This window comes from Onychostruthus taczanowskii, unplaced genomic scaffold (assembly GCF_017590055.1).
Source record: "Onychostruthus taczanowskii isolate IOZ18803 unplaced genomic scaffold, ASM1759005v1 scaffold7, whole genome shotgun sequence".
NCBI classification, from domain to species: domain Eukaryota; kingdom Metazoa; phylum Chordata; class Aves; order Passeriformes; family Passeridae; genus Onychostruthus; species Onychostruthus taczanowskii.
The window spans coordinates 8,354,451-8,371,785 of record NW_024504786.1 but is presented as its reverse complement, the minus strand read 5'-3'; the positions used below and the strand labels follow the sequence as shown (position 1 = coordinate 8,371,785).

At 51.8% G+C, this 17,335-nt stretch overlaps 1 protein-coding gene across 1 annotated transcript in view; it reads right to left on the bottom strand.

Annotated features, from left to right (window-relative positions):
* The window catches only part of ZSWIM5 (zinc finger SWIM-type containing 5), a 96,150-nt gene that overhangs the window by 8,950 nt on the left and 69,865 nt on the right, over positions 1 to 17,335 (bottom strand). The window contains exons 3-7 of the mRNA XM_041421743.1: positions 12,414 to 12,562; positions 11,599 to 11,749; positions 6,130 to 6,309; positions 3,644 to 3,820; positions 1,276 to 1,422 (exon numbers count right to left, since the gene is read on the bottom strand). Of these exons, the coding sequence (XP_041277677.1) occupies positions 1,276 to 1,422; positions 3,644 to 3,820; positions 6,130 to 6,309; positions 11,599 to 11,749; positions 12,414 to 12,562 (804 nt within the window). The remainder of the gene's footprint in view (positions 1 to 1,275; positions 1,423 to 3,643; positions 3,821 to 6,129; positions 6,310 to 11,598; positions 11,750 to 12,413; positions 12,563 to 17,335) is intronic.

The following is a 17,335-nucleotide window of genomic DNA, read 5'->3' as shown; positions in this document are numbered from 1 at the left end:
CAGGATGATGGTAAAAGTAAGGAATTTAATGACAATTTCTGCACCCAGAGAGGCTTCTGAGACCAGAGGACTTTTCTTATCCCACAACTTGTGTCACAGGAACCTCTAGGGACAACTCTGACATGGCAGTTCACGAGGGCAAGGAGAAGCCACTCTGCACAGACAACTGAGGGAGCAGGCACAGACACAAAAAAAGGTGTCCCTAAGGCCACATAAGATACAGCGACTCATTCTCTGTTCCAAGAGGAACATGAGGGTCTGCAGAGTTCCAAAGATAAGGTCTATAATGCCAGACCTGCAGCTCATGGACTGATTTGCAATGGTAGCCTGAATGTTTTGGAAACACAAGCAGAAATCTCTCCTGAGATGACAAAGACTTCCAGTGATTCTTAAAATTTCATCTTTTGGTGATCTGGAGCTGGCTGAGCTGGCAAGGACCAGGAGTCACTGACCTTCAGCAGCACTGCAGTAACTGACCCCGGCTCCCTGCCAACTGCAAAAGGAGGAACACTGGGCTTGTCTCCTGGTACACTGACTCAGGAAATGCAAGGTGGAAGCAGCACACACAGCCAGTTACTGCTGCTCTGCAGTCAGGCAGCTCCTCTTTAATGCGGGCAGCTCTTGCCTGGGCAACCCTTACAGGCAACCAGACACAGCAACAGTGGGAACAAGAACATCCCTACTGCAGCAGCCTGAAGACAGCATGTGGGCAGCTCTGTCCTTAGTGTGTGGGTATCAACTCAGTTTGTCTTCCTAGGACACAAGCAGTCCCCTGCAGCGCTGCCCATCTCTGCCACTCGGAATGGGGCAGCACAATTCTGTTACAGAATAATAGGCTGGAAGAGACCTTCCTCCCACTAGAGACTGAGGCAAAGAAGATGTTAAGCAGTTCCACCTTCTCCTCATCTGTAGTTACTGAGTTCCATCCTGCATCCAGTAGAGAACACAGGCTGGTATTACCCTTCCCTTTGCCGTCAATATATTTGTAAAAACATTGCTTATTATCCTTTAGAAAAGTTGCCAAATTAAGTTCAAACTGAACTCTGACATCTCAAATTTTTTTCCTACATGCCCTAGCAACCCCCTCAAATACTTCCTGAGACACCCTGACCCTCCTTCCAAAGATGATACATCCTCTTTTTATTCCCAAGTTCCTTCAAAATACTGTTGCCGAACCAGGCTGGATGTTTGCCTCGTCGAAGTGGAAAAGATATTTCCAACTGAGATACCCTGGCCAGACATCACAAGACACTTGCCACACAGCTCCACTCATACCTTTCTTCTGATGCTTGTATATTTCCAGCTGCCTTTGCTGCTGCAGTCGCAGGGTGTTGATTATGGCAACAGTCAGTCGGAGAGCTTCCCTGGGATACCCGTGGGAGCGCAGCGCGTCCACCCGAGCACAGGCTGTCGGGACGTGCTCTGCAAGGCAGGAACAGGGCCACGGCTCAACCACAGGAGCACAACACTGACAGGATGGTATTCATGGGGCACCTTCTACTCATGTTCCCCACACCTGAGCTGAACTCTTGCTTCCTGGCTTGAATTCATCCCGTTCTTCCTGCTCCTGGAAAGGATGCCTACCAGGAATACCAACGGGACTCCTGCCACATTCAACCCACAGCAGCCACGTCAGCACCTAAATCCCCACCTCCACAAAGCTTATCTAATGGAAGCATTTCCAACACACCATTGCTGCAGTACGACAGCTCCAATGCAGGCTGCTACAACCCCGCCGCTCATTTCTCCTAAAACCTGCACGGTTCATCTCGATTTCTCTCACTGCTCTCAGGGCACAGGGTCAGGCTGGGCATCCAGCACTGTGCTGGGGGCACTGGCAGACTTGGGGTGATGCTTTGAACTGACTCCTTAACACCCCCATGGAGCGGGCTCTGCAGACATCCTGTCTCTTCTGCAGTTCTCCTACCTGGTGTTTTATTATTAGGAACAGTTACACTAAGCCCCCTCCCAAGACTCACAGTTGCTTAGGAATTCATCTGCTCCTGCTGCTTATTGCTCACCTGAAATCACAAGCAACTGTGGAGAGGATTATGACTGAGTGAGAAATTAGCAGGAGCAGATGACATGACATGCTGCATAACAAGCAGCAAAAACCCCATTTTCTTTCAAATGTCCTACCAAGGGGAGAAAAAAACCCAGGCAAACACAGATGATCTGAAGTTATCGTAGAGGGATAATTTCTATTCCTGGAAGAGTTCAGAAAGCTCTGGAAATGCAGACAACCACCTCCACAAATGGCGTATCCACATCCCAAAGGTCACCCACAAGGAATACATGAGGAAGAGATTTCAGAACAAACACATCTGTAAAAGAGCTTCTTGTTGCTCCCTCTATTCATTTGCTAAATGGATGAAATATTCATCTTCTCACTGAATTCATCACTGGAAGTTGCTGACAAATCACCCTCCTCTCCCAGCACTGAGTCCCTGAAGAGGTGCCAAGAAAGCAAAAGTGCAAAATCCAAAAATCATGGCAAATACATCAGAAAAATAACATGCACCAACCAGCTGGGGGAAAGGGCTCACCAGAACCCAGATTAGGCTCAGGAGAGGGAAGCTGTGGCCACCACATTCCTTCTAGATGGAGTCCACGGATGCACTAACCTACCACTGCTGCCTGTGGCTGTGTGGGAAGGAGACCTCCTGCCAGCAGCTGCCCAGAACTCTTTCCAGAGCAGAAACATCCTCTCCTGCTCCAGCTAAGGTGTACCAACAGCCTACATATGAGCCCTTCCTATCTCCTGGCATTAACAGCAACTTTATTATTGCTACTCCAGAAACTACATCTCTAGGCAACTTTAAATACTCTCTTCCCTTGTGGCACACCCCAGCTTCTGGAGAGGACAACAGTGCAGTGGTGGGCTTTGACCTGTTCTGTGTTCATATATTCAACTCTAGGACTGCAGGGGATAAGTAATCCCCCTGCCTGGAGGTGGGTGGGGACTTGTGTCTCCCATTTTGAGGTCTGTCTTAGGGCTGACAGCCACACCAGGTTCCCCCCCAAGCCCTTCATGTCACTTGTTCTCATCCCAGACAAGGAACTGTCGAGGGTCCACAGATCTGCCCGGGGTCATCATGACTCTGCAGGAGAGAATTTGTGTGGCTTGAGGTACTTGGGCTAAAAGTCTACAACACAGGAGGCCTCTGGGCTTGCCTGGCCCACTACACCTTAAGCTCCCACTAGGCTTAATTATACTGACTGCTAATTGCCTTTAAGGGAAGACTAACAAGAAGGGGAGAGCAGGAAAGAGAAAATCCAGATACAGCTGTGCTTTGCAGTCAGTTTTCAAGAGACTTTAAGTGTCCAGACCCCCTGTACTGGAAACAGTGAGAGGTTGCTCTGGGGACAGCTAAACACTGGCAGGATGAAAAGGGACATGATGAGCTTGGTCCAAGCTGCCCAAGAGAAGGCCAGACTGTAAATATGTGGAGATTGCTCTAAGGATTGTGGCTGGGGTGTGGGTGGGCATTGAATTCTTCTGCTCCCCCCACTCCTCAGTGCCAGGATGGCAATTTCAGTCTAGGATTCAGGAACTTGCAAGGACCCAGCCTCAGGTGACTCCTCTCCATCAGCAGCCCTACCCACACAGGCCATGAGAGGGGCTGCTGCTTTGGATGCTCACCCAGCCACAGTGGCTGTCCCTGGGAGTTGAAGAGGAGGCTCTCTCCCTCCCGCTGGTAGGAGGGGGACACGTAGAAGTCGCTGCTGATGATGCGCTGCAGGTGGCTGTCCTGCCAGTGCAGGTCACAGCCCTCGATGGCCCGCGTGAACACCGTCCGTCTGGGCCTGGCCAGTGAGTCTGCAAAGAGAAAAACCATCAGTGCCCTGCTGGGGCAGGGGCAGCCTGTTCCTCCTCCCAGACATGACCTCCCTGGGCAGAGCTCTGCCTTTACCAGAGAGAAAAACCAGGTCTCACCCCAGTAATTTCTGGGACAGACATCGGCTCTGGCTTTGGATGCCTCTGCTGACTAATGTCTCCTCAGACAGCACTGCTAAGTAATTTGCTAGAATAGCTGACTTGGTCAGAGAGGTGAGAAAAGAGGCAGGCACCACCCACCCATTTGCTTTGTGACCACAATCCACTGCCACACACAAGGCTGATGCCTTGAAACCTGGCAGTGTGCTCCCTCCCTGTGACACCGAGCATGCAGGCAGCTGCCCCAGGGTCAGGACTGGGCTTCCTCAGCATTACTGCCCTTCAAGCACCATGAGCTCTCCTCCTCTGCTCCAATACAGTCTCAGCTTCACTGAACTGCAGCTTCTTAGATCAGCAACGCATGAAGCCACGAAGGGAACCACACGAGTGTGTCTCATCTCCCTCCCAGTGACTGGGGGAACCACCACCCCCAGCAACCTCTGTGGGCCGTGTGAGAGGGCTGGGAGGGAGGAGACAGCATCATCTGAAACCCCAGTGCTGCCCTGCGCCGGATATCTGCTCCTCCTCAGAGCTGCTCTGTAGCTTCATGGGCATTTCTGAAACTACCATAATGCTGGATTCGCATTTCACCCCATCCAGACCCATCAAGACAAGTGGAAAAAGGAAAAATTTCTGGAACTACCATAATGCTGGATTCGCATTTCACCCCATCCAAGACAAGTGGTTTGTTATAAGGAAAAAACCTGTCCAGAGCAATCCCACTATCACTCCAGCCACACTGGATCATGAAGGCCAAACACAGCTGGCAGGCTGCAAAACAGGAAGCCCCAAAGGGCGTGCAACGCTCCATGTTAGGTCCTGCAACCCACAAGAGGGGCCGAGTTACACGCATTCAAGGGTGGAAAACAAAAGGCACTGTTCAAAGCTGATCCAGGGAGGCTGGGTAAACATGCTCCGGAAACGATGGCAACAAGCAATTAGCTGGAATGCTGCAGGCACCCTGAGGTGGAGAGAAATTAAACAGGTGTTTGTATGTTGAGAACCAAGGCTGCTCACTTTACCAGGAAGGATTTCAAGAATCAGCTGTTCTTCAGTAATAAAAGAGGCTGTCAACAATCTGGAGCAGTATTTGCATATGCACAAACATGAACCCCAGGACACCTCCAGGATCCGTGCTGCTTTCAGTCCCCTTCTTGGAGAGGCAGGAGCACAGGGAGAAGAGAAGGGGACATCCCTGGCATATGCTTTGGGAACTCCCTGCAGGTCTAAAAAAATTACCTGCTCACCCTTAGCAACCTTCCCCAAATGCCAGAGCAAATCCTTGGGAGAGCTGGGAACATCAGGGGGGTAGTCCTGGGACTGATGCAGGACACAGAGCAAGGCCAGGTTTAAATGAAGCTGCTCCCTGAGGAAGAGCATAGGGAGGCCGGGCTCGCGGTCCTGGCCATGGCTGGGGCGGCTGGCAGCACAGCCCCGCTCCCAAACTGCTGCTGCAGGACTCATCCCACCCTGGAGAACAGAACGGAGCTGCCCTGCGGCACGGCTGCTGCCCCCCTGTCCTCCACCCACCCTGGCCACACATAACACACCGAAGAGCAATTCCAGTGCAGCAGACAGAGGCATGTGAAGAGCAGTAACTTTCAATTAATGTCTACTTCAGGCAAAAGGAAGGAGAAAGAGTGCTTAAATTTAAAGGGATCAAATGCTTTGTCAGCGGCTGAGAAACTATTTTAGCACTAAGGAACAACCCCTTAACTACATTGCTCTGTCTGTGCTCTGCACTTGAACTGCGTTAACATTCCTGGCTAATGACTTCCCTACCACCTGAATCACAGCCTTTAAGGGAGGCTTAAGGGCAGGGATTCGGGCTCTGCACCATCTCCAGCTCCTCACGCTCACATTACAGCCAGGACTTCTGAGCTCAGCTCTGCTCTGCAAGCAGTACTTTTTTCCTGTATTACCCCAAGCCCAAACCTGCACTAAACTCCCCCAAAGTCAAACGGCTTTAAAACAGTTTCTAAACTCAAAACACGGGCAACTTTACCCTGCAGCAAAGAAGCAAACATTTATATACAAAACCAGAGGCTGTGAAGACAAATATTTTTTATTCCTATGACTCGCAGAAACATAACCAGCAGCCGAAGCGAGTTCTCTCAGCTTTGGGGTGAGTTTTGACCTGGACCCAACCCCTGTGGCTGTCAGCTGGATTTCCACTCCCTGTCCAGACTCACCTTGGCTGTGACCGGAGCTCTGCGTAAGCGCGTTAGTGATGTTGGGAAGCTCGTTACCATAATTGCCGTCTTCCAGGGGACAGACGTCCATCTCACCCCACTTGCGCAGCTGCCGGAGCCAGCAGGATTTCTCTTCCAGCTTGCAGTGTGGGTTCAACACCACACACACCCACAGTGCTCCTAAACAAAGCCAAGAAATCACGGAGGTGCCACCGCCATGCGTGCAGGGCGAAGCTCTCTGGCCGCCCCGAAAGCCTGCAAGGTTCCACCGAGGTTTGTAAACTCATTTCAGCATAATGCAGAGACCCAGGAGGGGGATTTACACAGCTTCTAAATAAGGAGGAAATTAACTCTATCCCAGCTGAAACCAGGACAAAGTAAAACTCCTTCGTAATGAAGCTAAATTATAATCTCATGAGATGGGGGACAGTGGGGAGGAGGGAAGGGGAGAGCGGCTGTGTATGAATTTGTGAGTGCTTCTGTCTGCCAGGACAAATCTAGTGTTTGAACTACACATCAAAGCATGCTTAAAAACACCCTGGCAAGCTGCAGAGTCTGCATCTCCAAAGACTAACCTGATTTTGATCCTACCCACGTTCCAAGCGCTTTAAAACCCGCTCTGAATGCTATTTCATCTGCTATTGTTCTTCAGGCCATTTGCATTCAACTATTTAAAAAGGAGATTTGGTGTATTTTCTTTCTTTCTTTTTTTTTCTTTTTCAATCCCTAGTAGCCCCAAGCCTGCAGAGGAACCAGCAGAGGAACCTGGAGCTTGGCTTGATGTCTTGAAGACAAGAGCCCTCCCTGATGCGAGTCCTTCGGGTCTCACAAGCCAAGCTGCTCACCAGCAGGACACCCATGCTGACACCCTCTGGGTCAACCATGGGACCTCACATGATGCTGGTGATGCTGTCTGCTGTGTGAGAGACAAAACCAGAACCAAGGACATCTGTCATCATTAAGATCCAGCTCATCCTTTCATAAAACAGGGCTGATGCTGGTGCTGCTAACTGAGCCTTGCAGACTACTCCGGGTCACTCACTGCTCCGACAAGGGCTACAGCAACCTGAGTAAGTGTAAACACGTGAATTTTTCTTTAGCTAACTCCATTTCTACCCAAATTTCCCTGCATGGCTGCCAGGACGTAGCATGTCCCCTCCCTTGTGCTTCCCTGCAGGGTGGGATGGCTGTGGGCTGACACAGCTGCAATATGAGGTATCCCCAGGGATCCCCTCAGGCTGAGCATGAGCAGCTCCTGCTGCTCCTCTCTCTGTTCATGTCAAATCCTGTCACACACGTGGGACAGTTCAGCTTCCTGCACAAACACCCTCCCTGCCTCTCCTCCATGGGCACCTTCCTTTTCCCTGCTGTCTCTCACCTCTCCATCATTCCCAGAGTCGAAGTTCCCATCCCCAAGTGACAGCCAGTGGCACAACAACATCACCCAACACGCCTCCACTGCACGACAAGGAGATTCCTCCACAAGCCCCAACCACCTCCCTCGCTGGCTGTGTTTTGAGCAGCAGCTCCCCAGCCCTGCCATTGAGCCAAACAGCCCCAAGCGAGGCTGCAGATCCAACAGGAGCCAGAGCAGCTGGTCCTTCTGCCAGACAAATGAGGCAAACCCAGGCTGAGCAGCGATGTCCTGGCCCTGGCTCCACTCTGGTGCCTCTCTGCTCCTCTGCGTTACAGCTGAGCTGTGGTGGTGCTTTTGGGGTGCATGGCCCCTGACCAATCCTTTCCAGTTGGAACTTGTGGACATGTCTGGTTCAAATCATTAGCAAGGCATGGAGGCTGTGCCTGTCTGGCTCCTTGGAGCCGCCTGGCTTGGCAGGACAGACGTCACCGCGTCACAACGCAGATGGTGGCAGCAGCATCACATCCAGGAATGGGCACGGGAAAAGCAATTCCAGGCACGAGCATCAGCAAATGTCCAAAGCAGCCCTTGCCCAGTTCAGCTCAATCTCTGCCCCTAGGAAACCCCACCAACACCTCACTTCCTTCTAATGAACAGGGGGGGTTAAGAATTTTGAGCTGCAACATTAGCAATTAATTAACGTGTAAAAGAGGTACCTCCTTAGGGGCCCATCCTTACCAGAGTAGATCTGTCACTCACTGCCAGGCTCCTGCAGGCTCCACAGGGGGATACTCAGACATGGCATCTTTTTAAAAATCAGGTCTCAGCTCCAGAAAATGAGTCCTCCTTAAGGAAGGGGATAGAACTTCCCACCTCCTTGGATGAACATGAGGTAAAACCTGCACTCGACTCTGGGTGTCGGGCATTTCCTTCCCATCAGTGCTCCTGCCTGTTGCCATTGCTCTTCTTCGCCCACTTTGGGGGTGCATGTGTCAAAAGCAGCCTTGGGCATTTTCAACTCACGCCTCTGAGGGTGCACAGATCTTGGCTGACAGGCAGTAACAAGGCTTGGTGCTCCAGCTTCACCGCCCCCAGGAATGGGATGCACCCGCTGGATTTTTGGCTCCCACAGCCCTGCTAATATGCGTTCCTTGGAAGCCTCATGACTTTGCTGCCTATTTTTGAGAGCCCTCTGAGGCATCCTTTGCATGCCAAAACATTATGCCCCTGGGCTCTCCTGCAGAAAGACTGATGTGGTGGGGAGGTGGGAACCAGGAGGGAAGTGAGATTTGCATCTGTCTCAGTCATGCTAATTATCTGGGAGATATAACGGAGTGGTTTTCTGAGCCCTGTGGTCAAGTGACATCAGCTGACAGCACAAGTGACTCCTGTCCTGAGCCGAAATGCCACACCAGGTCAGACTCCATGTCTCTTCACATGCTGCAGAAACCTTCATCTGAACTTTCTGATAGCAGGAGGTTAAGTGGGGAACAAAGCGGCAGATCACGATTAAGCTAAGCCTCTAAACAAAAATGCTTTTTGATGACGGGGCTGGGTGCAGGGACAGGGGGGTCAGAGCCTTCCCAGCCCAGTGGTCCTGGCTGCAGGCCCCAGAGAAGACAGCGCTCCGATCCCGCGCCCAAGTTTCCCAACCATCAAAGAAATTCTCCCGTTTCCCACAGGGTCGCTCCCCGGCTTAATCTGCTGAAATTCCCCACTGTAAACAAGTGGCCGAGATAAATAAACCCGTCTCCAGGCAGATTAAGGTCAGGCTGCACTTCAGCTGGTTTTTCGTCTATTTTTTGTAATTAGGCTTTAATCGTAAGTACTAATGCGCCAGGGCAAATACTCCCACGCTGCTGAGCTCTCCATCCACAGGTCCTTCCTCTGGCTCCCCAGCAGACGGGGCAATAGAGGTTCAGTTGGCAGCACATGCACAAGCAAACGATCCCGTTTTTATTTTAATTTCCTTTTTTTTTTATAACTCTGAAATCCTGCAAAATCCTTTACATTTTCCCCAGCATAAATCCACAATCTTCTTTAAGGCTGATCTTCTTCCAATCCCACGCAAGTCTGTGATGCAGTCTTTGCTAAAATCGATGATTAATTATTAAACACGTGCCCAAAATAATTTCCAAAAGGCCCATTTTTTGTTTCTAAGTGGTGGAGGATTGTGGTCTGTGCCAGGGCTTCCCGTGGCAGCTGGCAACAGGCCCCTCATCCCTCCCTTCAGCAGTAATGGTAACACTGGCAGCTTTGGCATCCACAGCCCACAGGCAGTGGGATGTGGTGCATCCACTGCCCCATCTGCCCTGGCTACTGTTACTTGCCCAGGAATGGTTTAGGACACTGCTCTGCATTCCTGATGTTTGTTTCTGGTGAACACCCCCAACTCAGAGCAACTCTGGTCTCTCGGTGCCTCCACACCTCCTTCAGAGATATGCTCTGCTCCTACAGTAAACACTGCACACGGCCGAATGCAAAAGGCTTCTGTAAAATGAAGGAATAATCCCTGCTTTGAGTAAAGTCCATGTCCTTCTGGAGTTGCTTCTTGGAACATCACCGTGTCCTCTGCAGGAACTTCTCTTCAGCATGGAGATGCCCAGACCCTGACGTGTGACACGCCTATGGCAGGCGAGCTGCTCTGACGTGTGCTGGCTGGCACCAGACTTCCCCTGCTGTCATGTTGATCCAGCACTGGAAGGGCCCTGACATTCCCCAGCCACTGTGCCATCTGCCAACAGGGACGTGCTGCCACCTCCTCCCACTCTGCCCACCAAAGCTGCCTGCACCAACCTGGTCCTTGTATGGTTAAGCCAGGACTGAAACCCAACCACCCTCCCCTCGCCTGTGCAGGAAGGGAGGGCTCTCAGCTTGGATAGCAGCTTGGAAACCTGGCCAAATAATCTGTAATTTTAAGCAAATTGCTTCCTGTGTCCAGGCCTGCCCACACACCCATCCATTCATGTATCACCAATGTGCTTGCTTTCTTCCATGTGGAAAGTCTGGCTTGGTGGACTTGGCCACCTCTCCAGGATCCTTGCATATCCAATTGTCTAGCTGCAGCATCCCAAAATCCTGGAAATATCTTCTTGGCAAGCAAGCACAGATGAGCTCTCCAGAGCTGGTGTCGTTATTTCCATCCAGGAAACTTCATACAGAAACAAGACATCCCACCCCTGCCCAGATCTTGTTTGCATAGTTTGGCCAGGGTTCCCAGCCTCATTTCTGTTTGCATTTGTTGGGCACTTGGTAGTTGGGTTTGTGATTTCCAGCTGCAGTTTCAGATGTTCCAGATACCAGACCATCCTAATTCTTCTTCCAGCTCTACCATATCCCTTTGGTGCCAGCCCATCAGCCCTTTCTCTCGGCACAGTATCTCCTACCAGCAGGCTGCAGAGGAGCTCAGATTCACTCATCAAACTATGGCTGAAGTCAAACTATTCACCCAAGGTCCCATATATCCAGGAGAGCCCAGAATTGCAGGGTTAACTTCACCACACAACCCTACTCCCCAAGCCCACGTCATCTAAATGTTTTATTCTAATGATATTACGATGTCAGCCAGCTGAGCTGGTGTCTAAGGTGCTTAGCTAGAATTACCCAGAACTGCATTTCCCTCACAGCCAGGCTCTGTGCTGCCCATCCTGCCCCCCTCACCCTGGAAACGTGCACCACAGCAGGCAGAATCTGTTAGATGTGATGAGACTTGAGAACCTCCCTTTCCCTCTCTGGATCATGGTTCCCCCAGGAACAGAACTTCCACATCCAGGCTACATCCAGCCCCTGGGGCTCACCAGCCCCGTGTCCTCCCCTTGCAAAGGCTTTGGGGCAGCTCACCAAACACCAGCCTGCTGGAAGCATGGGACCAGCAACACACTGCACACCCATCACCCTTGATCCTTTTGCAGGAGACAGGCAGGTTTAAGGTTTTGAACTGTGTGGTTTGGGCCTGATCCAGCTGTCTCACATTGATTATCCAGCAGGGGATACAGTAAGGTCCTGGCATGTCTCAGGGTCTCCGTTCCCAAAAAAGAGCCCCATAGGGCCTCTGTAATGATGCCCATTGGCCCAGCAGCCCAGGTAACTCTCTGCAAGGCAGTGACCCTTACCCAGCTCATCCCAGAGCTGCCGGCACTTCTCTGTTATGCCTGTCCCCTGCTGCCTCCAGAGGGAGAGCCGAGGATCAGCCATGAACTGCTCTGTTATCAGCGTCAGCATCCTGGCCCCGTTGGAGTCCCTCATGCGCAGCATCTCCCGGACCTGGAAAGGACAAAGAGAAAGCCTTGGGTGAGACAAACCATGGTCCTTCAGAGCTGTTTAAGACACATTCATCTGGCTGGCAACCCACAGCTTCCTCAGCCTGAGGATCCAGACTGTAAATACATACATACATACATATATGTATGTGTGTGTGTGCATAATGTAGAGTCACACATTATAACCCTCATGCAATGGGGGGGCTGATCAGGCTGTGATGAGGCTGACTGAAGCCCTGTTGAGTAGCAGTCACAGCAAGGCTGTGAGGGAGACTGAGATGAAGAATATGAAAGCAAAGCCCTTCTGCAAAGAAAGAGAAAGGTCCATAGGTTGGGTGAGATTTGTGGGTTATGGCTCCACCTTCCCACGGTCTTGCTAGGCTCTGCAGGGCTGGCTTTTTCTGCACTGCACTGAAGGGGAGATGCGGGAATGCCCTTCCTTGCACAGGGATCATGGCACCCTTGGGAGGAAGGGACTTGCCAGGACAGCAGGTGAGACAATCCAGGCCTGACCCAGAGCCTGGATTACAGCCGCCTGCTCCGAGACAGGGCGAGAAGGCACTGGAGCAGAGATTCCCAGCTGTGATGGGCACCCTGCCAGGGCAGCCAGCGAGTGCCAGCTACGTGACACGCTGAGCAGAGATGGGAGAGAGCAGCCGGCTCCTCACCTTGGCAAACATGGAGTTGAGCTGCTTCCCCGAGCCGTAGTACCCTCCCTGAGATAGGAACAGCTTCACCTGCTCTCGGACCTGCTCCTCGTCCAAGTGCCAGCAGTTCTCGTCATCGATGCTGGCCCCAGCAGTGGGGTCAGGAGCTCCTGAGAGGATAGGGATAGAAGAGAGACAACCATGTTTATGGCAGCAGGGTCAGCAGTCCCACTAGCAAGGAGTGGACCTACCTCTGTTTTATTAGGAACCCACCTTTACTTTATCAGCTCAGATGACAGAAAACCAACTTGATTCCTCGGCAGTGAGCCCAGCTGGCAGCACTGTGCTGTCCTAACACAGTAGTGGCAGCAGCCATCAGGAGGGATACCCTGACCACAGCACTAATGCTTGCATGGCCCCTCACCCTCTGCACCCCATGTGAAATGAGGCTGAGGAAGACCAGGGACCTGCCTTCCTCCAAAGCCCCAGGAGTGCAGGCAGCACAGCTGCAGAGCCCGAAGCGCTCTGTGGCTCCAGGGATTGCCCAGCGTGCTCCTGCTCCACATCACCGGTTTGTTAAAGCATCAGTAAAGCTCCAATTCCTGCAAGCCCTTCCCCATGTCTGGAACAGTCTAACAAAGGTACTACTGCACTTGGGCTCCAGAGCCCTGGGTTAAACACCTGGTCCTGCCCCTCACTTGCTTTAGGACAGGGGACAAGTCCCTGGGCATCAGTGTACCTGCCTGAGAGAGACCCTCCGCAGGAAAGAACAAAGGATCAATAATCCTTCAAAGAGCAAACTGTGACCAGAGCAGGGCCTTTGGCAGGCACACATATGTGTTCACACGCTGCATTTCATCTTCCAGAGAACAAAAGAAAGAAAGAAAACCCACAATTGAGTTAAAAAAGGTGGACCAAATTTCCCTCGCCTCGCTTCCTTCGATTCCCATTTTTTTGCCCAAGCACTACCCCACATCCCATGGGTTCCAGGGCTCACAGGACGGGCAGCAGGACAACTCCAGTGAGCAGCCAAGAGCACAAAATGGAACAGAAAGCTGTGTTTTCAGCTGTCTGCTTTTGGGTCCTGCTCTACAGAGACTCCTCAGGGAAAACCAGTACTGAGGAGGGACTGGTGCAACTGGAGGATGCTCCACTGCACTTTGGTCTGCTTCTCCTATCTCCCTCTCGAGACAGGAAGAGGGACAGCACAGAAAGAGCAAGGTGCTGCATGAGGAGCCATGGGATGCTGTAGCTGACACATTCCCAACTAAATCTTCATGATGTCTTTTCCAAAACTGGGATCTGGCTGGGGAGCAGACATCACTTTCCTACAGAGACAGCCTGGGATGCTGTGCACACCCCAGCCTTGTGCATTGCTGAACCAGGAGCTCAAATACAATTCATGAAAATTGTGCTCCAGGATGCCTGCTCAGCAGGGCAAGCATCTCTTCCTCGCTTGTAAGCAAGACAACATCATCCTCAGGGGTTCTGCTCCTCCAGCAGGCTGAGAACACTCCTGACCCGCTAAGATACAGTTATTTGTATTTAATGTCCTTTACAAAATTACTTTAATTTCTGCTAACAGTCTCTGCCTGAGAGAAGTCCCAGCAAGCCCTAGGCATTCTGAAGGGACAGGATGCTGCTGCTCCCTCTGCAGAATAATTTATAGTCGACACAACCACATAATTGGGACGAGAGCTGAAGCAGCAGAAAGGAAATCACAGTTCCCGGATGAGTATGAGGACTTTTGCCACATGTGCCCTGATCCTGATCCCACTCTCCTGCCACAGCCCTGGAGAAGCAGTTAAACCCTGAGCCCGCAGCAAGGGGCGAGTCCTGCTCAGTGTACCACCAGAGTCAGCCCACAGTCCCGTCATAAGGCACGAGGGACAATCACAGACAGGGACAGGGACGGTCCATGCTGGCCCTCTGAGCTTTCCTGTGCCTTTTCCTTCCTCCCCCAGCCTCATCCTTATCTCGCAGATAAAGAGCAGACAAGCTGGTGATTATCCCCTATCAGGAACCGATGACTAATCTGTCTACCATGAGCGCTTATCCGGCCCCATCGCTAGGTATCCCAGACGCTTGCACTCTTAATATCCTCCTCCCCACCATCCTGCCCGCCACTCCCAGCTGCAGCTATCCAGAGCAGCCTCGACTGCCTCCACAGGGTCTGTCTACAGGGACCAGGAGGGCATGGTCACCTGGGGTGACCCATCCCACCAAAGCTCAGCTCATCCCTCACCACGGCCACGGCCGCTGTGACAGATTAAGGAGGAGGAGGTCGCAAAACGCAAGCAGTAGGTTCTTTGGGGGTTCCCGGGGCTACCCCTGGTGCCTGCTGCTCACACGTAGCGTTAGCAACGGAAAGCCCGAGCAGCAAGGAAGGGAGCGTGCAGCTAAATAAAACCTCCTCCTCCCACGCAACACATTGAGCACTTCGCACGTTGGGGTTCGGGCCGCAGCCAAATTAGCAACGCGCCTCCCGCGCCTCCAAATAAAGCCCAAATTTGCTTGTAAATGTATTTTTTTCTCTCCTATAAAAGATTCAGAGAGAGGGCTGTAATAGCAAATTCCCACACGTGCAGCACAACCCAGCAGATAACGGGCTGCCCAATTACGCTGGGGAGCTGGATAAACATTTAAGAGCAAACAACGGGATTTGTGCTGGGTTTAAATATTAATGGCAGGATTTGTCCACTTCCCCTTGCCAACGTTCACACCGTGGGGGCTTCGGCAGCGGCATGCCGTGACGCAGCTGATGAGTGATTCCATGTCTCAGCTCCAAAGGAGCTGGGAACGGCATGTAAAACAGCCCGGCGCCTGCATAACACATTTCTCATATAGCAGCATTCGTGCTCCAAAGAGCCCTGTTTCAGATGTGCTGGATCTTGGTCCTGCCGGATTCAGATTTAAGGAAACACCATTGCACATCTTGAGTGGAAAGAGTGTTTCACCAGCCCGTTTACACTGGCTGTAGAAACAGAGATAAAAATGCAATCCATCACACCCCAAGCTGGGCTCCCCCCTCACCAGGAGCTCAGGGGTTTAACTGTTTGACAGCCAAGTGAGACTTGGCAAATACAGCGACCAAGGAAAAAGGACTGGAAAAATCTACAAATTAGAAAACAGAGTGAAGTCAGGCATGGAAAATTCAACTCCTTGCTCAGAAATTAGCTGCCCAACATGAAGAAGACAAAAGTGGCTCCTGGACTGGGAAGCTGCAGGTTTCCAGGGTTGAGGAGGCAGTAGGACCTTGTGGGACATGCCAAAGCATTGTCACATTCCAAACCCAAGCTCCTGAACCCAAGAAGGGGAGATACGTCAGCTGAGTAGTGTGGAAAGCACTCCCAGAACATCTGACTTGAAGCAGGATTGGTGATACAAAGAAAAAAGCATGATTACAATTTTTAACCAGCACCTGGAGCTGATGATGCTAAAAGCCACCCAGTGATAAGGCTGGCTGCTCCAGCATCTCCTTTATGGTCATTTCACCCAACTGTGCCCAGCATCCATCAGTGGTTTGGGGCCTGGCCGTGCCAGCCTCGGGGTCAGTGGTGCCTGGAGCAGGGCTGGCCGTCGTGGTGGCCATTCACAAGGGCCATCTCATGACTGCACATGGTGGTGTTCTGAATGCCTCCCGGCTCCTCTCCGGCGTCCAGAGAGAAAACAGATGTGAAGGATCAGCTCAGGGCGGGGGGTGGGGAGGACATGGACAAATAAGCAAACGGCAGAAAACCTTGAAGAGAAAATAACCAGGCACCAGAAAGGAAATGAACTCTAACAAGGGATTAAAAATAGCAGCAAAGCAAGGAATTGAGCTCTGCCAAGACTCCCGGTTTGTTTTCAAGTGGAGGCAAGTCAGAGGGAGCTGCCAGGGCAGCCTGAAGATTCACATACACCTGACAGCACCAGGGCAAAGGAATCCAGACTGGCTCCCAGCATGGTGGACAGGAGCAATGTGGTCCAGCTGGTACCAGTACCTGGTGCAGCCAACTTTGGAAGCTGCTTGTCAAGAACCACTCGTGCTCTGGAGTAGTTTGGCAACCCCAGTCACCCTGCAAGACAAGGGGAAGAGCTGCCTTTCTCTCCAGCACTCAGGTGTGTTTTTTCCCTTAAATTCACCACAGCTCAGCAAACAGGAACATGAATGCCCTGGAGATCTGACCTTCTCCTCCTCCCCTGCAGGAAGGCAGAATTTCAAATAGATTTACTGGTGCTGCCCTCCAGACGCTGTCTCGAGATGACCTGAAAGTCAAAGAGTGCCCGAGGACTCCTCAGACATCAGCCTTGGCTCGGTGTGACAGGACAGGAAGGGACTTCCTGCACACTGACCTGGCAGCCAACTTGCTGTGCACAAGAACAAGGTGGGACAATATTAGCCCATATTAGCCCAGGAGTTGAAGGAAAGCTTAAGGTGGTCAAGAATGCATGTAGGACAAAAGGGAATGGATGAGGCAGCAAGCTTCTTATGGATCTTCCATAAGGAGATCTGATTTTCCCATGCCAAAGCCTGAGGCACCATTCCCTTTCACAGTTTTCCAGAAGTCCTCTCCTCCAAGGAAGCTCCCAAGACCCTGCAGGACCACGGAGGCCCCTTGGACATTCACATGGTTCGTCCTCAGAGGGAGTTGCCGCTGCACCTTCCGACAGCAGAGGTTTTGTGACTTTTCTCACTTCTGGCTGAGAAGAGCATCCCAAGCGCTTTGAGGGCACCAGCTGAGCACCACAGATTCAGTGTCATCCACTGGCATTTCTGTGGGCCACAGACCACCCCAGCCACAACTCCTGGACTGAGGGCAGCAGCACCCTCTGGCATGTCCACATGCTGCTCAAGCTGGGTGACTTACAGAGCTGCAAACATGGGGTCTGCCAAAATCTACTGCTCCTTACACAAGGAGGGGCATCAGTGATGCATGAAAGGCACCTCTAAGCCCCAGATC